At 36.1% G+C, this 25,098-nt stretch overlaps 1 protein-coding gene across 1 annotated transcript in view; it reads left to right on the forward strand.

Annotated features, from left to right (window-relative positions):
- The window catches only part of LOC109111957 (roundabout homolog 2-like), a 64,743-nt gene that overhangs the window by 12,038 nt on the left and 27,607 nt on the right, over positions 1 to 25,098 (forward strand). The window contains 12 exon segments of the mRNA XM_042757413.1: positions 84 to 255; positions 6,608 to 6,813; positions 7,777 to 7,858; positions 8,348 to 8,513; positions 8,788 to 8,954; positions 9,490 to 9,611; positions 11,115 to 11,346; positions 17,224 to 17,348; positions 18,404 to 18,575; positions 19,428 to 19,610; positions 21,085 to 21,111; positions 24,454 to 24,496. Coding sequence (XP_042613347.1) covers positions 84 to 255; positions 6,608 to 6,813; positions 7,777 to 7,858; positions 8,348 to 8,513; positions 8,788 to 8,954; positions 9,490 to 9,611; positions 11,115 to 11,346; positions 17,224 to 17,348; positions 18,404 to 18,575; positions 19,428 to 19,610; positions 21,085 to 21,111; positions 24,454 to 24,496 — 1,697 coding nt within the window.

Raw genomic sequence — 25,098 nt, forward strand, 5'->3', positions numbered from 1 at the left:
AACGGTGGGTTTCAGGTAGCAAATTTTCTCTGGAAATCCTCCTCACGCTTTTCTTGTTTGTTCACGTTTCTTTGTTTGTGTAGAATCTCCTGTTTCCAAATCAACCGCAGCAGCCCAACAGTCGATTCTCAGTGTCACCCAGTGGAGATCTGACCATCACAGCGGTCCAGCGGGCAGACGCGGGATATTATATCTGCCAGGCCCTGACGGTGGCGGGCAGCATCCTGGCCAAAGCACAGCTTGAGGTCACAGACGGTAAGCACTGAGGTGGATCGGACCACAACAGAGCTTTGGAAATGTGGATAGTTCTTACCTAGCTGGTGTTTCATACTGTGTTTTTGTTTTTAGTAGTTTCAGGATTTTTTTTTTTTTTTTTAATCAATTCAGTTCCTTCTAAAATATCCTGCTGCAGCTGCCCCAAACTGAACTATTTGTCATGTTTTTTTTTGTTTGTATTTTTTTAGGAAATACAGTATAAAGAAAATGTGATTTAAAAAAAATGCAAATAACAAACCTATCCCCCAACTATTTTTGCTAATATTTTTTATTTTTTCATTTATTCAATAATTTTCAAAACAGTCCTGATTAATTAGTTTAATTAATTTAAATAATTAGAATTAAATTGCATTTTCTTTTATATTTTATAAAATGTTTTATAATTTTACAAATTGTGTTTTTATTATTGATTCATTTGTTACAAAATATAAAATTATAAATATATTAAATAATAATAACAATAATAATAATAACAATAATACATTTTTAGGAAGGTTCCAAAAGTCCCCCATTCCCTCCACCCATGATTTTAAAATACTGTGATTAATTAAATAATTATTAGAATTAAATATTTTATTTTTGAATTCTATTTTTACATTTTAACTTACTTTTGTTAAGCCTCTATTTTCATTATTTCACTCTTTATCACTCGCTGTCGCTCTATTTTCACCATTCTACATTTTTCACACCCGACACAAACGAAGGCCTCAATATCCCCATACAAAAGTACTGGCAGGAAAGATAAATGTCATATGAAAACTACTTCTGTTGCTACTGGATCCACATTAAGAGCTGAATTGCAATGTGGCCTTGAGCTCTGCATTGATTCTGGCCCTCTCTATGTGAAAATGAATAGCAAACCTGACGACCCTAAATTCCACTCACGTCTGAATATTACAGAAGCACATCTCTGTGAACTTCTCTTGACAGGAAGAAAACTTCATTTCAGCTCCAGAAGGGAGTGAAAACAGCCGTCCTTGAAAAAAACCTCAGATACTGATCATGGAAAAATTGCTTTGGCAACAAAGCGTGTTTTGGGTTGTGTAAGAGAGATTTTTTTTACAAAGGAAGTCAGTTTGTATGAACTTTTCAACTACATATTCAGTCTAACAGCAAAATGTAATTCTTTTAAGGTGATTGCTGTTACGGTTGAGCTGCAAAGCATATAAATTAAGAGATTTTGTCTTAGAAACCACATATGACCTAGACTCCCATAAATGGCTTTTACTCAGAAATGAGTGTGTGTGTGTGTGTGTGTGTGTGTGTGTGTGTGTGTGTGTGTGTGTGGTGTGTTGTGTGTGTGTGTGTGTGTGTGTGTGTGTGTGATGTTGTGGAGGATGACAGGAATGAAAGAGGGTCACGGCCACACCTGCGCTGGAGGAAGAGTGTGATTTAGTGGATGTTGAGGTGGCAGAGAGAGCTGGACAGGTTCAAGGAGAGATTTGATGAAAAATGAAAGCTGCCAGACGGCACCAAGGCCTTCACGCTTTCTAAAACTGTCCCTCAGATGAACAGCACTCCATCATGTCATGTCAACACACATATGACTTAGTCTTATTACACTCACACATGAACCAAACTGCCTTATCTTACCAGATACTGCAAAAGGAGAAAGGTCAATCCACTTTTTCCTGTTAATAACTAGTCAATTAGCAGGCAAATTTATTTAGTTAGTTAGTCAGTTAGTTACTCACATTTATATGGATTTTAATTATTTATTTTTATGTTGCAGAGCACTTGCACATATAAAGACAAATATACTTTCCGAAAAGTTTTGCCAAAAATATAAATTCATTCATTCATTCTGCAGTTCTTAAGAAAATGATCATGAATATAATGTGTACTTTCAGCAGGGATGAGACTGGGCTGATTTGAAACAACTGCAGTCTAGTCAAGGTTCAAATGCAACTGATTCATTCAGTACAGAGGATGCAGCTTTAATCCAAATACAGCCATTATGCCTCATCAGTCTCTATCTATCCGCACATGCATCTCTGAGGTTTATGCCGGCCTGATGGATGTGCCTGCAAAGCACTCTGGGGTTTAACCTTGAAGCGGAGTAATCCACATTGATGAATTAGGATGGCAACTCTTCATCCCTGAGTCCAAATGAGGCATTCCGATGGAGATTTGGACAATATAAATACTATCCTTTTTATTCAGAGTGAGACAAATAGTAACACAGCTGAGAACAGAAGAAGACTGCATCTAGAGCTGTATTTAAGGGTTAGAGGTGCAGTCTGTAATTAGCACCCACCAGATTTTTGGTCATTAATTCACACCTGGTTAATTAATGTGTCCTCAGAGGTGCAGGGGACAGGACACGGCTGTGATTATTGTAATATTATTAGTCAGAGAAATAAATGGGTGGCGCTTCTCAAGGGGTATTTGATGCCCATTTGTACATCAATAGTTGCTGTTTTATAGCTGAATCAAATTTGTTCCATAAATGATGAGCACTGCAACATCAATACTGATATTAAACTGAATTGAATCAGCAGTGAAATGACTTAAACTGAATAATGACACTATTGCCACCTTTAAAGCAGCTTATAGCTGAATGAAGCTTGTTTCATAATTTGATTAACTTTGCACTACTATTGACTATCTTATGTAGACCTGCTTTATTTTAAACAAGTTTGTCATAACTAATGAACTTTGCAACATTCACAATGTTACTGAACTATATTGAATCATCATATAACTAAACTGTGCTAAATAATGACACTATTGTCTTTTTAGAGCTACTTACAGCTGAAAACTATTATTTTCTTGTTTATTGAAGTAAAACTGTCTGTATTGTATAAAGCACAATAATAATATATGTGAATTGACATCAGACCACGTCAATAGGCCTGTGTGAGATGTAATCTCACTTTATTTATTTATATACTTTTATTACATTTATAATTCCTTATTTTTAATATACATTTTATTTATACATATTTTTAATAATTAAAAAAAAAGTTTTAATAGCATACTTTAATACTTTTAATACTAAAACAATTATGCATTTGTTTGTCTGTTTGTCTATGCCTTATTTTGAGGTTTTCAGATTTTAACAACACAAAATAAATACGGGATAGATGACCAATAACAAAATAGATAAAACACTTACAAAAAAGCAACTAACACATTTGTCATATATATATATATATATATATATTATATATATATATATATATATATATATATATATATATATATATAATATATATATATAATGTAACAGGTCCTTACCTTTCTCAAAAAATTAGCATATTGTGAAAAAGTTCATTATTTTCCATAATGTAATGATAAAAATTAAACTTTCAGATATTTTAGATTCATTGCACACCAACTGCAAATATTTCAGGTCTTTTATTTGTTTTAATACTGATGATTTTGGCATACAGCTCATGAAAACCCCAATTCCTATCTCAAAAATTAGCATATTTCATCCGCACCAATAAAGAAAAGTATTTTTAATACAAAAAAGTCAACCTTCAAATAATTATGTTCATATATGCACTCAATACTTGTTTGGGAATCCTTTTGCAGAAATGACTGCTTGCTTCAATGGCGGCGTTGGCATGGAGGCAATCAGCCTGTGGCACTGCTGAGGTGTTATGGAGGCCCAGGTGCTTCGATAGCAGCATGCCTTAAGCTCATCCAGAGTGTTTGGGGTCTTGCATGCGTCTCTCAACTTTCTCTTCACAATATCCCACAGATTCTCTATGGGGTCAGGTCAGGAGAGTTGGCAGGCCAATTGAGACACAGTAATACCATGGTCAGACTAAACCATTGAGCACAGTGGTTTGGCACTGTGAGCAGGTGCAGGTCGTGCTGAAAAACGAAATCTTATATCTTCATAAAGCACTTTCAGCATGTGCCATCGTGCTGAGCACGAAGTCTTCACCTTTTCAGTCTCGAGATTGGAGCATGAGTGCTCCAAAATCTCCTGATAGCTAGCTGCATTGACCCTCATAACCTTGATTGAAAACACAGATGACCAACACCAGCAGCTGACATGGCACCCCAGATCATCACTGACTGTGGGTACTTGACACTGGACTTCAGGCATTTTGGCATTTCCTTCTCCCCAGTCTTCCTCCAGACTCTGGCAACCGCCACCTTGATTTCCGATGACACGCAACATTTGCTTTCATCCGAAAAAAGTACTTTTGGACCACTGAGCAACAGTCCATGCCTGCGCCTCTCTGTAGCCCAGGCTCAGGTCGCTTTCTGCCGCTGTTTCTGGGTTCAAAGCACACGGCGTGACGTGCCACGGTGGATTCTGGATGGTTCTACTCCAGACTCAGTCCACTGCTTCCGCAGGTCCCACAAGGTCTGGATCTTGAATCGGTCCTTCTCCACAATCTTCCTCAGGGGTCCGGTCACCTCTTTCTCGGTTGTGGCAAGCGTTTTTTGCCACGGCAGCACACTTTTTCCTCTTCCACAGAGACTTCCCACTGAGGTGCCTTGATACAGCACTCTGGGAACAGCCTATTCGTTCAGAAATTTCTTTCTGTGTCTTACCCTCTCGCTTGAGGGTCAATGATGGCCTTCTGGACAGCAGTCAGGTCGGCAGTCTTACCAATGATTGCGATTTTTGAGTAATGAACCATGGCTGGGAGTTTTTAAAAGCCTCAGGAATCTTTTGCAGGTGTTTAGAGTTTATTAGTTGATTCATATGATTAGGTTAATAGCCTCGTTTAGAGAACCTTTTCATGATATGCTAATTTTTTTGAGATATTTTGGGTTTTCATGAGCCTGTATGCCAAAATCATCAGTATTAAAACAATAAAAGACCTGAAATATTTCAGTTGGTGTGCAATGAATCTAAAATATATGAAAGTTTAATTTTTATCATTACATTATGGAAAATAATGCACTTTTTCACAATATGCTAATTTTTTGAGAAGGACCTGTATATATATACAGTATAAACAGTATATGATGCCATCAAAATGTAGAACTGCTAGACAAAGAGAGTGGCTACGTATGTGTTGTGTATTTTGTTTATTTATTTACTTTCTGTTGCCAATGACAATGCAGTGTTTTTACTTACAATTTTGCCATAATTATATTTGCTCCATAAAATTTCACAGATTTTCCTCTACTGTAAGCAGTAAAAAAGTATCTACACAATGAGATGAAAATAGATGGAAATCTTTTCATGAACACCCGTCATTATAAACGTCGCAAAACTAAAAGAAAAAAAAAAAAAAAAAAAAAAAATTCTGCGCCATTATAAACGTCACAAAACTAAAAAAAAAATAGTTTATGAGGGACATTCTCTTAACCAGCATGAGATATTTAAACGACCACACTGCCTGGGGGGGGGGATAGTCAGATATCTGAGTAAAACATTAAATTTTACTCTGAGTCTGGTTCCTAAATGAAGGATCTCAGGCACTAACTGGAAACTACAAAACCACCTCGCTGCCACATCAGTGAGCTAGAAACCAAGACTCAGCGTTTCTCCCAGTTTCTCCCAGAATGCTTGGGGGGTAGACGCTGCCCTGTGGTGCCACCACAAAATGTGCATATAACCCTGATACGTCCAGGAATAAGGCAATCATAGCTTCATCCTACTTCCTGTGCCACACGGGATATGGCCACAATCTTAATGTTTGCAGATTTTTTTTAATGACGAACATATTCGCTGTCCTGTGCTAAAGCAACAAATGATATAAGAAGGAGGCCTGTTAATGTCATGATGTCATATATTATTCTAGATGGACAAGCATGCTAATTGCTACCAATTTCCAATGTTTCCATTTCAGAAGTAAAAGCAGGAACTAATTCAGAGCCATGGCCTAGTCATTAGCACATGGGCTCCAGACGTGTTGAGTCACTGCACTCACACAGGAAATGTTTCAGATCTGGCCTGTGTTGTTTTCCAGACACTTTCTCGCTCTCTTTTCCTAATCATTTCCTGCCTCCTCTCTGTTGTCTGTATTTGCTATCCAATAAATACTGCATTTAGTGTGATTCAAATAATAGTCCCTTCACAATGTAGAGTGCTTTGAGTGCTTAGAAAAAGCAGAAAAGCGCTATATAAATGTAATGAATTATTAATAGTGCATTGAAGGTTGGTGGTGTACTTTTCGTAGTGTGTATTCACGCTCCTATTTCTCTTGTGCAATGGAAGAAGTGCTTGTGACAGTTCTCTTTTTCATTCATCAGTTGAAAAATGTTGATAAAAGTGAAGCTGAAACTGAAGCTTATTTTTGTCTGTACATCACCAGTAAAGGATACAAATTGGGATGCCTCCCTTCTAAAACAGTAAGAACTGCATGTAGGCTTGATTCCTGTTCTTTCCTCTCTCTTTCTCTCTCTTGTTTAGTGTTGACCGATCGGCCTCCCCCCATCATTCGGCAGGGTCCAGCTAACCAGACTCTGGGTGTAGACAGTGTGGCTCTGCTGAGGTGCCATGCGTCTGGAGAACCGGTCCCAACCATCAGCTGGCTGAAGGATGGGGTCAGTCTGCTGGGCAAAGACCCTCGTATGTCCCTGCAGGACCTCGGCAGCCTGCAGATCAAGGGTTTGCGGGTGAGCCTAAACACTGTTATTTTATTTTTATTTCCTTTATAATGAATCTATACATTCATAGAAAAAGAGCATCCATCATATATCATCAACCTTCAACATGGACCAAATTAGACCAGTTTTAATATTAGCCAGCACCGACATAGTAAACAATACATCGCTGAATGTCCAGATGTGTATCTGTTAGTGTGTATTTCTAAGACCGTATGTGTGTGTTTGTGTGACTACCATCTGTCAGAAATGTCTTCAACTAAGTGTGATGTATAAGCATAGCGGAATTCAATCAGATATCGGTAAGACATAACAGAGATGGGCAGAGGGAATCATATTGCATTACGGGGATGAATGGGAAATATTGATTTTGGTAAATTGTTTGATACTATCACTTAGGGATACGACAGCTCTCCCAAGAATCATTTACGGAAGCCTGGACGGGCTCCAGCTGCACACACATTTGCACACGCACACTTTTAGGGCCATATTGAATTTAAAGTCCCCAAGCCCTCCCCGTCAGCTCGGGCTGGAATAGCCATTATATCTGACAGTGCTGCCCACCTCTGACATTTTATCTAATAAATGGAGGCGAGGCACCTTGATGAAAGGCAACAAACAACAGGGAGATCGTCCCAGAAAGGTAGAGGGGGGGGTTATGCGCCAGCTGTCAACGGTCCAGAGGGTTTCAGCGACTACCCCTTTAAACAAATTAGTCTAACTCTCGTTGCGGTTAGTGGGTGGGTTTGTGAATTTGCCAGCAAGAATAAAAGCTGGCTGAAGGGTGTAGAAAATAGAATATATCTAGCATATTAGTGTCAGTGCTTTATCCAAACTCAACACGCCTGAGGTTACATCTCTTTAGGATCGAAAGCTTGGACTTGCCATGAGTCGAATTGATTAGCCGTTTAGTGAATTCACAGTGTCTGAAGATATACTGTAAAGATCAATGCATGTTTTTTTTCTGTTTTTCAGCTCTCTGATTCTGGTATCTATACTTGTGTGGCAGCAAGTTCTAGTGGGGAAACATCTTGGAGTGCTTTCTTGGAAGTCAAAGGTACTTATGTGCAACTTCACAAACAACACTCTTAAAAGTAAATGTTTTTTCCAAAGAACTTTTGAGTGAACAGTTCTTAAAATAACCTTTTTTTTTCATTTAAAGAATAATTTAATAATCTGAAGAAACTTTTTCCAATATAAATATCGTTTTGTGTTATGAAAAGTTTCCTTGGATGTTAAAGGTTCTTAATGGATGTGAATAAACTTTCATGTTCAAAAAAAGTTTCAAAACTTTAAGTTGCGAAAAGGTGTTTTCATAGCAATGCCATAGAAGAACCATTTCAGGATCCCTGAAGAACCTTTCAGTGAACCTGTCTCATTATAAAAGAACCTTTTGTTCAGTGACAAGATTCCATAGATGTTAAAGGTTCTTCATAGAACCATTGATAAGAACCTTTATTTTAAGAGTGTATGTGAATTTTAAGTAACATTATTCTTCCAGAAACAGTTTGACTTCTCAATGTTCTTTTGTCTTTCCTCTCTTTAGAGTCTGGAAGTCTTGTTATAGTTAAAGACCGGGATGAGAACGAGCTCCCAGGTCCTCCTTCCAAACCTCAGGTCACCGACGTCACTAAAAACAGTGTTTCATTATCCTGGCAGCCTGGGCTTCCTGGAGCGTCACCCATCTCATCATTTGTCATTGAGGCTTTCAGGTTTGAATTTAGTTTATTTAGCCTGTAAGTGTCTCTTCTGTTTTTGAATTGTACCTTTAATTTGTTCATTTTCCTGTCAAGTACTCAAGTCAGACCAAAATATGTCTTTATACACATTTCTAACATACAAAGTCCTCAAAAAACATCTTGCGACCTTCAATCTCAAGCTGGTACAACATTTTGAATATACTGTCCTTGTATATTGAATCCGCTCTGACTAAAGTGTTTTAAGACATTTCAAACTCTGACATCACTCTGCCTTATTTGCATGCAGCCAATCGGTGAGCAACAGCTGGCAGACTGTGGCCGATCATGTCAAGACCACGCAGTACACTATCAAGGGTCTTCGCCCCAACACCATCTATTTGTTCATGGTGCGAGCAGTCAACGTCCAAGGCCTGAGTGACCCGAGCCCCATGTCCGAACCCGTCCGCACTCAAGGTATTTCACAGAAACTCTATGTATATAGTTTGAGTAAGAAACCCAAGTGAATAGTGTCCGTGTCAACAACTTCGAATTAAATCCTAGCTGTTGCGCACAGAAAATGAGATCTAGTCTAGATACTACAGTGTCTAACGGTCCTATACGCGCATTCGATTCAGAGACAGAGTATAATGTAGAACAAACATCATCTACTTTTGGAGTGTATAATTGAGTTTGTGACCTGGCTGGTACCCTAATGATCATTACGAGGAGAAAGAAGGACCAACTCCTACTGGAAAAAGATTCGATTAAAGTGCCACGGAGTCCTCCGTATGTTCATTAGGGGTGACTGATTCTGAGACCTTGGGCGGATGTAACCTCATAGGTAGGGTTGAAGTTGTTTTGTCTGTGGCTGGAGTCAGTGAAAATGACTCCTCATCGCTCTTTTAGGAGATTAAATTGTATTTAAGGAATTATCCTGTACTGACCAGTAATTTAGCAATGTCTGCACACTAGAAGAGGTAATGGCATTGGCCTCTGTCTCTCTTTACAGATATAAGTCCTCCAGCTCAGGGAGTGGATCACAGGCATGTGCAGAAGGAGTTGGGTGAGGTTATTGTGCGGCTACACAACCCTGTGGTCCTCAGCCCCACCACCATACAGGTCACATGGACGGTAAGACGCTCTATGATTGGACAGAGCTTTTAACATGTTAACTGTGTTTGGAAAGATATTGTATGTATATTGTATACATATTATGTATGTATGTATTTATTTATTCCTTTTTTTACAATATAATTGTTTGTGTACCTCAGAAAATAATAAAAGTTATTTTGAAAGGTTTGGAATGACATGAGCTACAGTATTTTATAGTTTTTATAGTATTTGATTATTTTGAACTACATTTACTTTTTGAATAAACATCATCTCTATACAGAATGAGGCTATTTGGCACAGATTATTGGCTGTATATTATTTAAACTTATACAATATGTACAGTACTGTATATTATTTGATATCCAACCAAGTTAACTGTTACTCGTCTTGTTTGTTGTTTCCGTTTCCCACTGCAGTCTTCCAGCATTGATATAAACACTCTAAAAGTGTTTACTGTTTGTTGAATTGCATTAAAATGGAGATTTTACAGCTTTGGCTTTGTCGCATCAGTTTGTAAGCACTCTCCTGTGATATATTAATGATTGCCATCAACAATCATTACAGAGACAAATATAAGCGCCTGTCTGTTCAGCCTAAATGGGGGATAGACTGTTTCAGAGGTATGTTTCTCATATGAATAATCCATAAATCATCGGCCTACACGGCCCCTGAATACAGCAGCACTCTCGTGGTAAATGTAGGTGGTGTCAAGAAAGCTTTTACGACCCTGAATCATTCAATTAATGAAAGATAAAAAAGCATAGGAAGGATGCCCATTGGGCTGATTTACTCCATGTGTAGGGAGGAAAAGCAGATGTTTAATATCTGTGCTGTTAGAAAGACATTACTGTGAGTTATGCACACTCCTTCTCTCTGTAAATACAACTTTTCTTCGGCAAACTAAAAACATAATGAGGCTTTCAGCGAATGAAGTGTCTTGTTTACCTTTTTGTTGATTTGAGATGGCTTTTCTTCTTTGATCCTTATGTTGACACGTTCGCTGTTATTTTGTATTTTTTATTTTTTTTTTGTGCCTATGTATATACTTGAACATATGTGTTTATTTCTTCGCAGCTGAGCTTTTTTTTCACAACATGTTTTTTTGAATCGGTTACATCTTGTATGATTGATGTTATTGATGTTTTATTTACAGTTTGTCAATGTTGTACGTATGTATGACTCATGCAGAGCATTTTCATCAAAGGGATTTGATTGGCTGTACTTCTGAATTGGCTGTAAAAGAGGAGATATTCCTTGGTCTTTCAGACTTTTCCATGATGGTCCAAGCTGGTTACTGCTAGTTTGGTGCTGGTCTAGTTGATGGACCAATATATCTGTAGAAGCTCGTCAACCAACTTTTCTGTTTAAGTTGTTTGACCAAGAAGGCACTGCTGGTTAAGCTAGTTAAGACACCTAATGCAGCACCCAAAGCTAGGTCTTTTTAGCAGAGATTCTCCTTTTTCAATTATTGTTCTCACACTTGCACTTTTTTTTTAAGTTTGAACCATCTTTCCCCTTCAGGTTGACCGCCAGTCTCAGTTCATCCAGGGCTACAGGGTTTTGTACAGGCAGATGTCAGGGCTGACCTCCCCTGGAGCGTGGCAGAGCCAGGATGTGAAGGTCCCCTCTGAGAGGAGCATGGTGCTCTCGGCTCTGAAGAAAGGCATCGTCTACGAGATCAAAGTCCGTCCGTACTTCAACGAGTTCCAGGGCATGGACAGCGAGTCCCGAACGGCAAGAACAACAGAGGAAGGTACAACGTTTGATTCTTTGAAGTGATACAGGGGATCTGTGAAGTCAACATGAAATCAAAATGGACCACATTTACTTGCTTATTAAATAAATAATTTATCTCTGCAAACTTTCATTAAAATAAAAGATCATAAACCTTAGTGATGCACATTGACATGAATCATACAGATTGGTAAAACAATATTCTGGAAGTAAAATGTGTTGGCGAATTCCATTTCATTTTGACTTTCAAGTCACAGAGTTTTGTAATCGATTTGTAGATGTCTTATGCTTCTGATATGTACAGGTCACAGATATTAAGAGACACAAATGCAGACATATGCCCAAGAGATGGATCTCTTGCAGATTCTTTCCAGCTTGCTCTAAGTCCACAGCAATTTGGGCCAGTGATACATAATCCACCCTTAGGCCAATGTCGTAACAAATACTGTAGTAAGCAATACTGGCCTGCTTTCCACAGCACTGCAGTAAGCTTGTCTCTATCCCTGACGGGACTCAGAGGAGAGACACTATCGTTTTGGCAAAGGATTTGACCTTTTCTTTGTTGTGGGTAGTGTGTGTGTATGGCTGACGGGACACTAAAATAAGCGTGGGTTTCACCGAATGCTTCCCCTGTACTCTTCCCCATCAATCCCAGCTGACTAAAAAAGACTTTGTCAGCCATAGAGCCAGATTTATACAAGCTCATTGGTTTCTGTATTTCCTTTTGACAACCACCAGTCCATACCTAGCCTTCAAAATGAACTTTCTGTATAGAGAAAACTTACCAAGAAACAACTTTTTTTTTTTTTATTAAAAAAATTTAATACATAACTATATATATGATTTATGTAATCTAGAAAATTATATAACTTTAGATTTATTTTTAAGTGTAGATTAAATATAATCCTTTATTATAAAATATTTATTAATTATAAAATATTATTTTTATTTTTAAATAATTAAAAAAATATATTTTTTAAGGGGGGGGGGGGAATAAAAAAATATATTTTTTATTTTAAAAAAATATATTTTAAAATATATTTTAATTATTATTTTTATACTAAATGTATAAACTAAACTGTTTTATAATAAATTATTTAGATTTTTATTTTAAAATATGTATGTGTGTATTATGTAATGTATAATTGCATTTAATATACAATTAAAATTTATATATATATAGAATGGTTTATCTTTCTATTTACTGTATTTCCATTAGACAACTGCCAGTCTTTACCTAGTGTTAAAAATGAACATTTTGCATACAGAAAATGTTAAACATAAATAACCTATAGTAAATAAATATAATCTATGCAATTATTTAATTCTATATCTAGAAAATTATATAAATGAATATGATATAAATTATTTTTTATTACAATTTATTTTCTTCAGTTATTTATTTTATTAATTTACAATTTTATTTTATTTTTATAATATTTTGTGTAAAATTAATTTTGCAATTTTTATTTGTATGGTAAAAATAAATAAATAATTGTAAAAATTATTTAATGTAATTATCTGTTATTCATTTATTCATTTGTTTGTTTGTTTGTTTGTTTGTTTCACTTATGAAAGCTAAATTTTGCTCTTAGTTTGGTGCTTGGTCAGTTTTAATTTTTGGACCCTGCCAAAACTGAACCCAGGACATATCGTGCTAGGTAATTGTGGCTCAGACAAGCAGGTTGTTACTTAAAAGTTGACCAACGTCCAGGATTCACCGCAGTGCTTTGAGATGTTTTCCCAGGTGTGAACGATGGCTGCTACCACACATAAATCCTGTAAAAGTAAAAAAAAAAATTAATTAATAATTTTTTTTGTGGTTTGTTTGGAATGTGTATGTATCTATACATAAGTTCATACACACTCGCACAAGCACAGAAGGTTTGCTGATTAAAGTCTGAGCACAATGACAGGCTCATTTGTTACCCAGAGTGTCCGCAGAGAGCCATATCTCCTCCACACACACCAGCTCAGTCTCCTGAAGCCCTGCTGCACTGCCTTCACACCCTACACCTGCATGTCATCACCATTACCAGAGCAAGACAAAACATCGGGTCCCCTGGCAGAAGAGCGTCACGGGGCCCACTGCTGCGATAGCCCCCTTTTGTTTCTTGTTTTCAACTGTGGTAGTTGAGAAGGTTTGTCAGAGTCACAGAAGAGGATGATTTATTGGCCATTGTCTGATTAGACAATTATAGCTTCTCTCTAGAGCTCGCCACATCAGTTTCTTTTCTGTTTTCCCATTTCTCTCCCACTTTGTCTTTCCCAAAAAGTTTAAGTATTTTTGCATTCATTTAGACCTTCTGCTGAAGTGACAAATTTAGCAGGGAATTCTCTCATTCAAATTTAACAAGCTTACCAACATAGCCTCTTCCAACTGACCATAGTTGCTGCAATTATTGTAAATAAATAAAACTATAATAAATTGTAAATATAAAATATATATTTTTTTTTAATTGTAAATTCAAATGTATTTATTTATACTTCTGTTATTTTGAAATACTGTTTTCAATTAAAAAAAATATTGAAATTAATGTAATAATCCATTACAGTATATAATACATATTTTCTACATATACATACTTTTTATTTTGATTATTTTGATTATTGTTCCCACAATAAAACTGTAAATTGGTATTAGCGACCACTGTCATCCAAAAAGGTTATTACCCATACGGAAATGTAATATATGACATATACTGCCCTGTATCAAGATTAATATTGTCATATATTTGTTCACATTTTGATAATGATTTTTTTATATGTAGCAACCATATATCAACATAATACTTTATTTATATTTGCAACTAAAACAACACATATATATATATATATATATATATATATATATATATATATATATATATATATATATATATATATTAATTAATATTAATATATGTATGTATGTCTATATGTGTATATATTTTATATATTATATATTTTATTTGATCTTATTTAAAAGGGTCATATGATGCAATTTCAAATTTTTCTTTCTCTTTGTGTTACAAGCTGTTTGTGAATAGATAAGATCCCTAAAGTTGCAAAGACTAATGTCTCAAACCCAAAGAGATATTCTTTATAAAAGTTAAGACTCGTCCATGTCCTCCTAAAACACCTCGTTTAAACACGCCCCCACATGTCTATGTCACTGTGTAGGAATATTTGCATAACACCAACCAAATGTTCACGCAAAGAAAGAAGGCGTCACTTTGATTCTTGCTGTAGTATTGTTGCCGCCGTTATCATGTTGTGGAGACGCTGTGTGTTTCATTGTGAATGTAAAACTACTATGTTTGGTCTTCCAAAGAGGACACAACTACTGTAGAGATCAGTGGTTAAGTTTTATTAACAACACTGTTCAGGCACAGTTCAACCCAAATATTCAGATGTGTGCAGCTCATTTTACGGATGACTGTTTCCTGAACCTGGGAGAGTAGACTACAATGCATCTGTGCACGAAGGTTGTTTCTATAAAGTGGGGCATTTCCAACTTTGCAAGGACAGTCTGGCGCTTCTGACCCATAAGTTCTTTTCATATTTAAAGAATTTGCCTCTGACTATTCAAATGTGAGTTTTGAGCAGTGTAGAGTAGCGCTTGTTGTTTGTCGTTTCTCAGATCACAAATGCAGACATGGTTTTATGTTTACGCAGCGTGATACGCAACACAACGTGTAACAACACAGTATAAGTCATTATAATCAGTAATTATATCCCCACTGGATGCAACAAAAATGCCTCATTTGTAATGGGTTTAATTGGTTTTGTCTCGTCCCGCCGGGACACGGTAAGGGGCGTAACATTTGCATCACACACTTGAGGTATTCGACCAATCACAAAACACTAGAAAGCTGGCCAATCAGCATACACCTCGCTTTTCAGAACGATGAGCTTTGTAAAAATCAACATGTTTCAGAAAGGCAGGACATAGAGGAGCAACAACAATGTACAGTATGTGGAAAATAATGTGTTTTTTGAACCTTAAACTGCATAAACACACTGCATTACACCAGATACACAAATGAATGTTCTTTTTACACATCGTATGACCCCTTTAATATCAGTGCTGATGGATTTGACTAGCCATGCAATACGCTCTTTCTTTAAAAACGTTCTTTACTATTAGCTGCAATAGTAATATATTTTGAAGATAGAGGTTGAAAAAGGTGAAACAGGCCCTTTCAGAAACTCCTCTGTGTTTTTAACCCATTATATGGTTAATAATCAGCTTCTCAATGAGAGTTTTTTTTTCCCCAAGGGTCATTATCACACATTGATTAGTGGCATAGTAAAGCAGGGTAGCATTTCTTCACATTCAAAGTCCTGCCACTCGCCCGGGGTCTCAGTATTAGCTTGGTTTAACTTCACAGAGTGTTTTTTCCATCAGCTTTCGCCTGCAGGCTACTGTTGCGGCAGTGAAACAGAGGTCACATCCTTGCTGGCTATACATCACACCGCTAATGGCGCTATTAGCATCGTCTGCGCCATCGCTCCCCAAATGAGAAATATGTATTGTTTGGCTCAAATGTGCTTAATGATAAGCCCCTAAATGATTTGCAGCATTAACTTTGAATGACATTGGCTGCATTGTTATAGGAGGGATTTTGTCACCTGCAACATGCTGAATTACATTGATTTTGTTTTTCAGTATTGAAGAAGAAAATGTGAATATTCTGTGCAATTACTACTTGATCAATTACTGTACAATTTACAGTGTTATATTATATTATATTATATTATATTATATTATATTATATCATATCATATCATATCATAATCATATATCATATCATATCATATATCATATCATATCCATATCATATCATATCATATCATATCATATTATATCATTATATTATATTATATTATATTATATTATATTATATTATATCATATATCATATCATATTATATTATATTATATTTCTTCAGTATTAAAGAAAAAAAAAGTGATTTTCTGTACATTTGTCCCGTCAGGGCTTTTAGGTGTTAAAATGGGAGTGTAGTTTTGGGATATGTGCCATTTACGTGGGGGTCAGAGTGCAGAGAAGTGAAATAGAGCGAGTAAGCAGAGTTTACCCTAATTGAGCTGTCAGTATTCTGCTGTCGCCGCATCTCGGGTTGCCACAGAAATGAGAAAAACATTTTTATAAAAATGTTTTTTTCCACTATAGACCCCTATTATTTATTTCATTCCCTTCCCTTGTCTCTGTCAGAGTGGCTCTGATGGGGTTAATAAAACAGCGGGTCTCGACATTTACATTTCAGGCTCAGCCAAGGACAAAACAGCATCTTGGATTCGCAACTGGCAACCTTTAATCAATGCATCCATGTCAATATGTTTACCCAGCACTCTATTCTTTACTCTTCCTCATCCAGTTCTCAAAAAAAATACCTCATTCTTTACATTCCTCCGCAAGCTGAGTGACTAACATGCCTGTCAGAGCAATTTGCTAAGACAGCTAAGTTGTTTGGATCGCTCACCATCTCATTGTCTCTCAGTAAATGTATTTTTTGAGTAAATCCCTCCTTTCAGAGGCAGGATATGAAATCATAGTGAAATGTGAAGGAGCGTCAGTGTCAGGCTGAAGAAAATCCCCATCTATTGAACTTGTGCACCCGTGGCCACCTGTCTTACGTTCTAAAGCTCAACACACACATCGACTGCTTAATGCTAATGCAGTGACTTACAACAGACTCTTTCAGAGGAAACAGAATGAGAGAGTGTCATGGCATGAGTGTTGAGTTATGTACGTAAATCCTTGCCAAACAATCAGAGGCAGCTGTAGCCGCAAATCTTTTCTGGAAAGTCTAGAATGTCAATAGTGTACAAGAACATAATGGAAGCCATGGAAGTAAAACCCTGTGTTTCTGTTTCTCTCTCTGTATCCCAGCACCCAGTGCTCCTCCTCAGCAAGTGACGGTCCTCACGGTGGGCAATCAGAACAGCACATCCATCAGTATCTCCTGGGACCCTCCTCCTGCAGAACATCAGAACGGCATCATCCAGGAATATAAGGTAAATGCCATGTGACTCCATCAGAGACACCAACAATCACATACAATTTGAGCAATAAAAATCCAAATAGACTTGCACACTTGTATGTTATGTTATGTTATGTTATGTTATGTTATGTTATTTTTTTTTTTGTTTTTTGTTTTTTTATTTTTTTTTGTTTTGTTATGTTATTTTTTATTTTTTTTTGTTTTTTTTTTTTTTGTTTTGTTTTGTTTTGTTTTTTTTTTTGTGTGTGGTTTTATTTTTTTTTGTGTTTTTTTTAGTGTATGGGGAAAATATAATACATTTTTGCTCTTAGTTATGAAAACAAAATTGTGTGTGTTTTGTTTGTGTGTTTTTGTTAATTTTTTATTTATTTATTATTTTAATTTTTAAGGGTATTATGGAAATATAATTGTAATTTTGATTTTTAGATTTTTATTATTTTTATTATATTATATTTTATATTATATTGTGTTTTATTATATTATATTATATAAACATTTTAATTTTCTATATATAATGTTATTATTGTAATTACAATGTTACTATTATTATACTACACTTCTATATTATACTATTATTATATCACATTGGGTTAGGGGATGTCGTAAAATCTGCACTAGTAACTAAAAAGTTGTAAGTTTAAGTACCACATGGGGCAATTAAAATTTTTCCTAAGAATTTAATACATTTGAAGTTGTTTCAAGGGGCTAAAGTCAACAAATAATAATTGTACTAGAAGTTGTTTTGGATAGAAGCGCATACTAGATAGCTGTTTACAGTATTTACTTTTGTTTAAAATGAGCCTCATTTATGAAACACAAGCAGAACATAATTCTGTATAAATTATATGTTAATCCCTTATACGTAAATAACTGTACTGAATTGAATGCAACAATTTACTTAAAAATAGTTTTACGAGTGATTTATGCAAAAATCATTGTCGTTAATGACTCCTAATCATTAAAAATAACTTTTTTCAGACAATTTGCTATTTTCTCTCTCTCTCTCTCTCTCTCTCTCTCTCTCTCTCTCTCTCTCTTCTCTCTCTCTCTCTCCTCTCTGTCTGTCAGATCTGGTGTTTAGGGAACGAGACCCGTTTCCATGTAAATAAGACAGTGGACGCAGCCATCCGTTCAGTGGTGGTGGGGGGTCTCCAGGCTGGGGTCCAGTACCATGTGGAGGTGGCCGCCAGCACCAGCGCAGGGGTGGGGGTGAAGAGCGAACCACAAACCATCATCATTGGTACGGGACGTCTTTTGGTTTCGATAACCTTTACTGTCATACTGCATCTACCTTTTATCTGTGATGGTCCGAAATATCTTAAAAGCTCACTATTCATTGAATGGTTTTGAGCGGGGTCACCAAAATCAAAAATCTCACGGTCAGGGCTTTAGATTTTATTTTTTTCAGGTCTTTGGGTGTTTACACTGTGAGTTATGTGAGTTGTAGCAGGTTGTGACTGGTTTGACCCATAAGTGATGATTTGGCCGGTGACATGCCCTTATTCCCAAATGTCAAGCTCACTATCCATCTTCACGCACAGCCAGGGGCTGATAGACTATTTATCAAGACTGCAGCTTGTGTGTATGTGTGTGTCCTACCATCTTTTGAAGTAAAAAAGGCTGATTTAGCTACAAGAGAACATAAAAAATCTTTTTTTAGCTCTAATAAATATCCCTAGTTTTATTGTAAATAATTACAATGGGACATGTGGGTGGGGTCACGTAATGTTAACCATTAATATTTATAATCTAACATAATTCCATCCAATCTAACATGATTTCTGATGAATATTGAAATAACAAATTAATTATGTTGAATTTTGATGTGAATATTTATTTATTGTTATTTGTAATGTGCTTTTGATGTTTTTTTATTTTTTTTTATACTATGTTTTGTGTTTTTTTGCTAAAGATCAAGGTGATGAGCTTTTAACGCTCTAGTTGAGTTGATTAAATTCTGTGCTGATGTTTATTTGATGATTTGTTTTTTTATCGTTATTTTTTTTCTCGTTTATATTCTCAAAAATAATTTTAAGACTCTTTGATAATTTTGAGTTTTTTTATCGGTGTGTGTGTGTGTGTATTCATGTAGGTAAAGACTTCCGGGATGTGATCATGAGCAGGAACAACAGCATCACAGAGCAGATCACGGATGTGGTGAAGCAGCCGGCCTTCATCGCAGGCATCGGAGGGGCCTGCTGGGTCATTCTGATGGGCTTCAGCATCTGGCTCTACTGGAGGAGAAAGAAGAGAAAGGGTCTCAGCAATTACGCAGGTAAAGACGAGATCTGCTTGCAGCTACACAAACACAGAGTGGCGAATGTTTTCAGAGGGCACAGGAAGCACATCTTCCCCTATAATGTCATAAAAATGCGTCAATGTTGTGTTTAGTTCAAATAATACAAATAATGGTAGTATTTTAGCAAATTAAACCATGGCCCATAGAGCCCATGCTTTAGTGGGAATCTATGGCAGATTCCAGTGCTATTTATTTTAATGAAGCAAAAAGCGATGTTTATCAGATAAGAGGCTCTAAAGTGCGATTTTGGGTCCTTATTTGTATTATTAAAGCTTTTGAATGGGATGTATTCGGCTTTCAATCAAAGTGTTTTTGTCCCAGCTTTGTTATATGATGATTTGTTCAAGCTCTCAAATGGACAGGACTTTGCCGCAAATGGACAATAATTGAAAAATTGATATTTACATGAACCTTTTGCTGTGTTGAATTTCCTCTATCTAATTTGTTTTGTTCCCTTTTTAAAAAGTGCTTGTAAATCTCTCATTATGCTGTATTATCACCAAATCTTGGATTCAAGCGTTATATCAACACATTTTCTTTCAATTAGGACAGGTTTTGTATTTCTTTTTGGAACTGACTGCTTTTAGGCTTCATTGATCTGAGATTATGCGCGTCAGTTTTTTTTTTGTGAAAAAAGCATTACTTGTGGATCATTTTGACAATGTTCCACTCAAAATCTGAGGCGCATAAGCTTAGCAATCAGTGAGGCCTACGATCGATCAATCTGTTCCAAAAAGAAATAAAAAAACTGTGGCTAATATAAAGTTGATAAAAACAAGATGATAAAAAGAATATTTATGTTAAATATTTTTTTTATTTATTATTAGCTTTTTTTTTTATATTTTTTTTTTTTTTATTATTGGATTTCAAGATTTATAAGCATTTTTTTGTAGGCCATTAATTTTTTGACCAGGAATACTAAGTCTAACAAGGTGGAGAAAAAAGTACAAAAATGATCCAGTTGTTTGGAAGGACGTTATTATGTTCTTTGTGTGTAAAGGGTTTTAGTCCAATGCAATAAAATTAACTAGCATTTTCCAGGTCAAAATGACCAGAACACAACATGAGGGTAAAGAAAAAACACAATTCTACATTATAATTGACTATTTTATAAGTACTTCAACTGTTTATTTGTACTTGGAAGCAAAATTGTAGATATATAAAAAAAAATAATAATAATAAAGTACACATTTTGCCATTAATGAGTTATATTATGTGCTTTCCCATGGTTGAAAAGCAAAGTGTTTGTGTGTCTTCTGTGTGAGACTGTCTCATTCCTTTGGCTGCTGTCTTGCTGTCTTGACTCTGGCATAACACAAACCTTCGAACACACTCCAGTATGCATGCGAATAATCATGCACACGGACAGAAACACACAAACCTTCCAAAGCCCAACTGAGCACTGCTGGCTTTTTAACACGCACTCTTCTCTGTCTTCTTGTTTTTGCAGTTCAGTCGTTCACCTTCACCCCTGCAGGTACTGTTCATTTGTCCTGTCTTTTTGAAACCCCCATCTCTTCTTCCTGCATTATCTTACTTTCCTTTACACAGTCAAGTATCCCTTCCCATGATTCAACTTTCCACCTGACTTTGTCATCTCAATATGGGAAGAAAATCAATATCTGGCTGTAAGGTTCTCAAACCCAAATTATGGACAGATGATCAATAATTGTATTATTATTATTATTATTACTAACAAATACAGAATAACATTCAAGGTCAAACTAAAGTGCAAGTAGCAAACATTGATTTTTTTGGCTGTGAATAAACACATTTTTACATGTCTTTACTAATGCTAACAGAGTCAGGTGGAAGATCTGTGGGCTTCAGGATCCTGCAGTTCTCCATTAGTTTTTCTTTGTCCTTTTCTTCAGGTCATGTTTTCAGTGGTGGTCACCTGTGCTGATCTTCTCATGTGGTTTTTCCATCTCATCTTTATCCTCCTTTTATTCTCCTGTTCTACTTTTTGTTTGTGCAGGTGTTGTGAATTGTTTTCATTCTCTACCTGAGTTCTCCACTCTTTGATTCATTCCTGTCTTTGTTATTAACCGCTTGAACAAACTTACATGTGGGAATCAATTTTTCCCTCCATACGAGGTAGTCGGCATGTTTTCTGAAGGTTTTCTCATTTCCCTCCAGTGATATATGCTTCTATATGTTCTGTTTTAACCAGTACAAAAATGATGGACACAGATCTGGGTTTAAAAAAACAGGATTTGTTCGGAATTGAATACTAACTTACTGAATACTATTTAGTATGCACTGTACATGGGCTGGTTTTAAAAATCTTTTTTTTTTTATGATTATTTATATTCTATTATGGTCTTTCTAAAATTTAAATTTTAATTTTTGTTTTTATTTTTTTAGTTTTTGTTTTTATTAATTTTTTGAGTTTTTATTTTTTTTGTTTTGTTTTTTTGTAATTTTTTTTTTTGTTTCTGTTATTTTTATTCTCATTATTATTTTTTTATTTTTTTTTTTGGGATATATATTTTTTTGTTTTTTTTATTTATTTATTTTTTTAATATTTTTTGTTTTTATTTGTTATTTGTTTTTAATTTGTTTGTATTTGGGTTTTGGTTGATATTAAATGATTCGGTGCATTGCATTGTGGAATATTGTACTTAGTGAAGCATGCATTATTGCACCTTTTAGTAAATACAGTATTCATACTATATACGGCATAAAATCAAATAGTATGCCATTCCAAACACAGCCATATTGCCACCAATCTCATGACTTTCTGTACATCAAATATCATCCCATTCTGAAATATGGTCACACTGCCATTGATTTTCCACTTTATGTTCACAATATCAGAGACTTGTTTGTAATTCAATGGTTGGTTTGTCCGCAACTTATGTGATATATGGGAGATTCACAGGCCTACCAGAGGTTAACCAGTAATGACCTGATCCAGTCACACGGTCGGCCACAATCACACTGTGAACTGATAACACAAAAAAAGCAAAACGAAAAAAAAAAATTAACTCAGCTAGCCCAGGTTCCCTCCATGTCTCTTGGGGATTGTGTGCAGATTGAGCAGTGCTTTTATCTTGTAGGAGAGTTTCGCTCCAAACTTCATTACCGATTAAATCAGTCCCCCTGCAAAAGCTGACACTGCTGCACTCCACTTTTCCCCAAGATAAGACCATAACAGTCAGGTGTCCAAGTCGTATGCCCTCGATATCCCTCGACTTCATTTTAATGCACTCCAGTGGTCTCTCCTCACCACCGCTTCAGTGGGCTTCAAGGTTGCCGACTCCCAGGGGTCCACATCTTTCCTGGTTTCTTGCTCCCATGTGCCGAGCAGATAAGTGTGGCGTTCAGATGCATTACCGGCATGCCAGACCCCATATGCGTGACGCTCACGAAGGCAGCAGCCCATGCTAGCCAGGGCAGCTTTTTGCACCATGTGAGAATCTTTGGTTTATTCTTGTGTCCTGGAACCAAATTATCTTTGTCTGATTATCATGGTTCACTGCAAACCATGCAAACGTTTCAGGCCTTATAGAACAAATAAAGACAGACGATTCTGAAATGATGGGATGTTTGCATGAAGCCTTTTTTTTTTTCTAAAGCAGTATGTTTAATTGAGGCTGTGTGTTCACACAAACATCCACTTTCCTCTTTAAACCTGTCATCGCCGCGAGGCTAAATCAAGTTGTGCTTGCATGGGAAGGAAGGATTTGATGGAATTTTTATGCGGCTGATTTTGTCATGCCGCAGTAAACGCTTATTAAAGAGGAGTAATCAGTTTTCATATTGGAGAGAGTGCTTATCTGGAGCTCAGCCTAAAGCCGAGACCAGCGCCAGTCTACGTGCCACATCAAAGCACCAGCAATGTGTCCTATTGTAGATAGGCACTTAACAGACCCACACATAGCACCACATAAAACGAGTCCCTTAGGGAGAGAAAATACCTTCAGTGTTTGTTCTCAATTTACTGAAATGCCAGATTCTGGAATTAGCGACAAATGCAAATAAACCCAACAAACAGCAGGCCCAGAGGAGAGACGGACATGGTTAGTGTTCATCAAATTTAATGTTTAGACTGTCTGTTTGACAGAAGAGGTGATGGATTGTTAACAGTGGAGAGAAAATGTCACTGATCTAATTCAGATTCTCTGCAGGGTGGGACATGGTTAGTACACACCAGGAGTCACTCTGGATTAGTTCATGTGATAATTGTTGAATAAGTGGGCATGCTTGGACATTCTTAAAGGGAACATTTCTTTATTCATTTACTCACCTTCATGTCATTCCAAATCTGTATGCATTTTTGAATTCTGTGGAACTGAAAAGAAGATATTTAGAAAAATGCATCAGTGTTTTCTAAATGGACAAAAGCATTCTTCAGAATTGTTCACATTGAGTCACTTGGGACGAAAGTGTTTTCGAAACGAATACTTACTAAATAAAGACACCTGATTTAGTCTTCTTTTTATCAATAATCCATCCTTTCTGTCTTCCTTTTTGTTTAAATCACTTTCTTTTAGAATATTGAGGCAAAACCCAGAGAAAATAGGAAGTTGTGGAGATAAAATGACAAATATGCTTTGAGTTCATCAATTCATTCTGCATGTTCATTTACTGTGTGCTCTAAACAATTCTCTCACTTGTGTAAGAATACAATGGCACATATATATGGAGACTTGTTAATTCTTAATCAGTTCCAGCTGTTTCATTTGGAATCATGTTTAAAGAATCGTGAATTATGAGAGTGATGCATAAGAGGTTGATTTTGCTGTTATTTTGTTACGATGACTCAGTCTCTCTCTCTCTCTCTCTTTGTGTTCTACCCTCTTTCTGACCCCAGTGACGTTCCAGCGTGTTGATGGAGGCTTGATGAGCAACGGGAGGTAAGGCTCCTGTCGTCCGCTTTGTCGTTTCTCTCTTTTTTTTTTTTGTTTTTTCTAGGAATGCCACAAAACAGCGCTAGTTATTATCTTTGTGCCAATCACCTGCCTTTAACCTTCAAAGACCAGTCCATAAATCATTCATATTTTTTTGTTCATCGTCTGGTGGGTGGTCATAAAAAATTTTTTCTTTTAAAGGGATTTGTTTTTCAACACATATTCTGCTTTTTTGGGGGTTCATGCCATTCCTGCACTGTTAGAAGTACATCTTAAGAGACACTGCAGACTATTATAAGGTTGTTCCTATAGGTTTCTGTGAGGGTTCTTGCGACACACAACTGTTTCTCATGGGTCAACAGCTTGATTAACCTTCTAAAAGTCACAGTAGAGTCCATCAGTGCAGAACAATTCTTTGCATAACCATTAAAACATGGCCCTTTCAAATATAAATAAATAATTCAACCAGATTTATTGTTGATACTCACCACTTTGTGAGTGTTCAATGACCCCAAGATGATCTGTATCAGTGATCAAGACAATATTATGCATAAATCAATTGGTTATATACAAATATAATTTATAGTATATACAATATAAAATATAAT

Source organism: Cyprinus carpio, chromosome A5 (genome assembly GCF_018340385.1).
Source record: "Cyprinus carpio isolate SPL01 chromosome A5, ASM1834038v1, whole genome shotgun sequence".
In the NCBI taxonomy this organism is placed as follows: domain Eukaryota; kingdom Metazoa; phylum Chordata; class Actinopteri; order Cypriniformes; family Cyprinidae; genus Cyprinus; species Cyprinus carpio.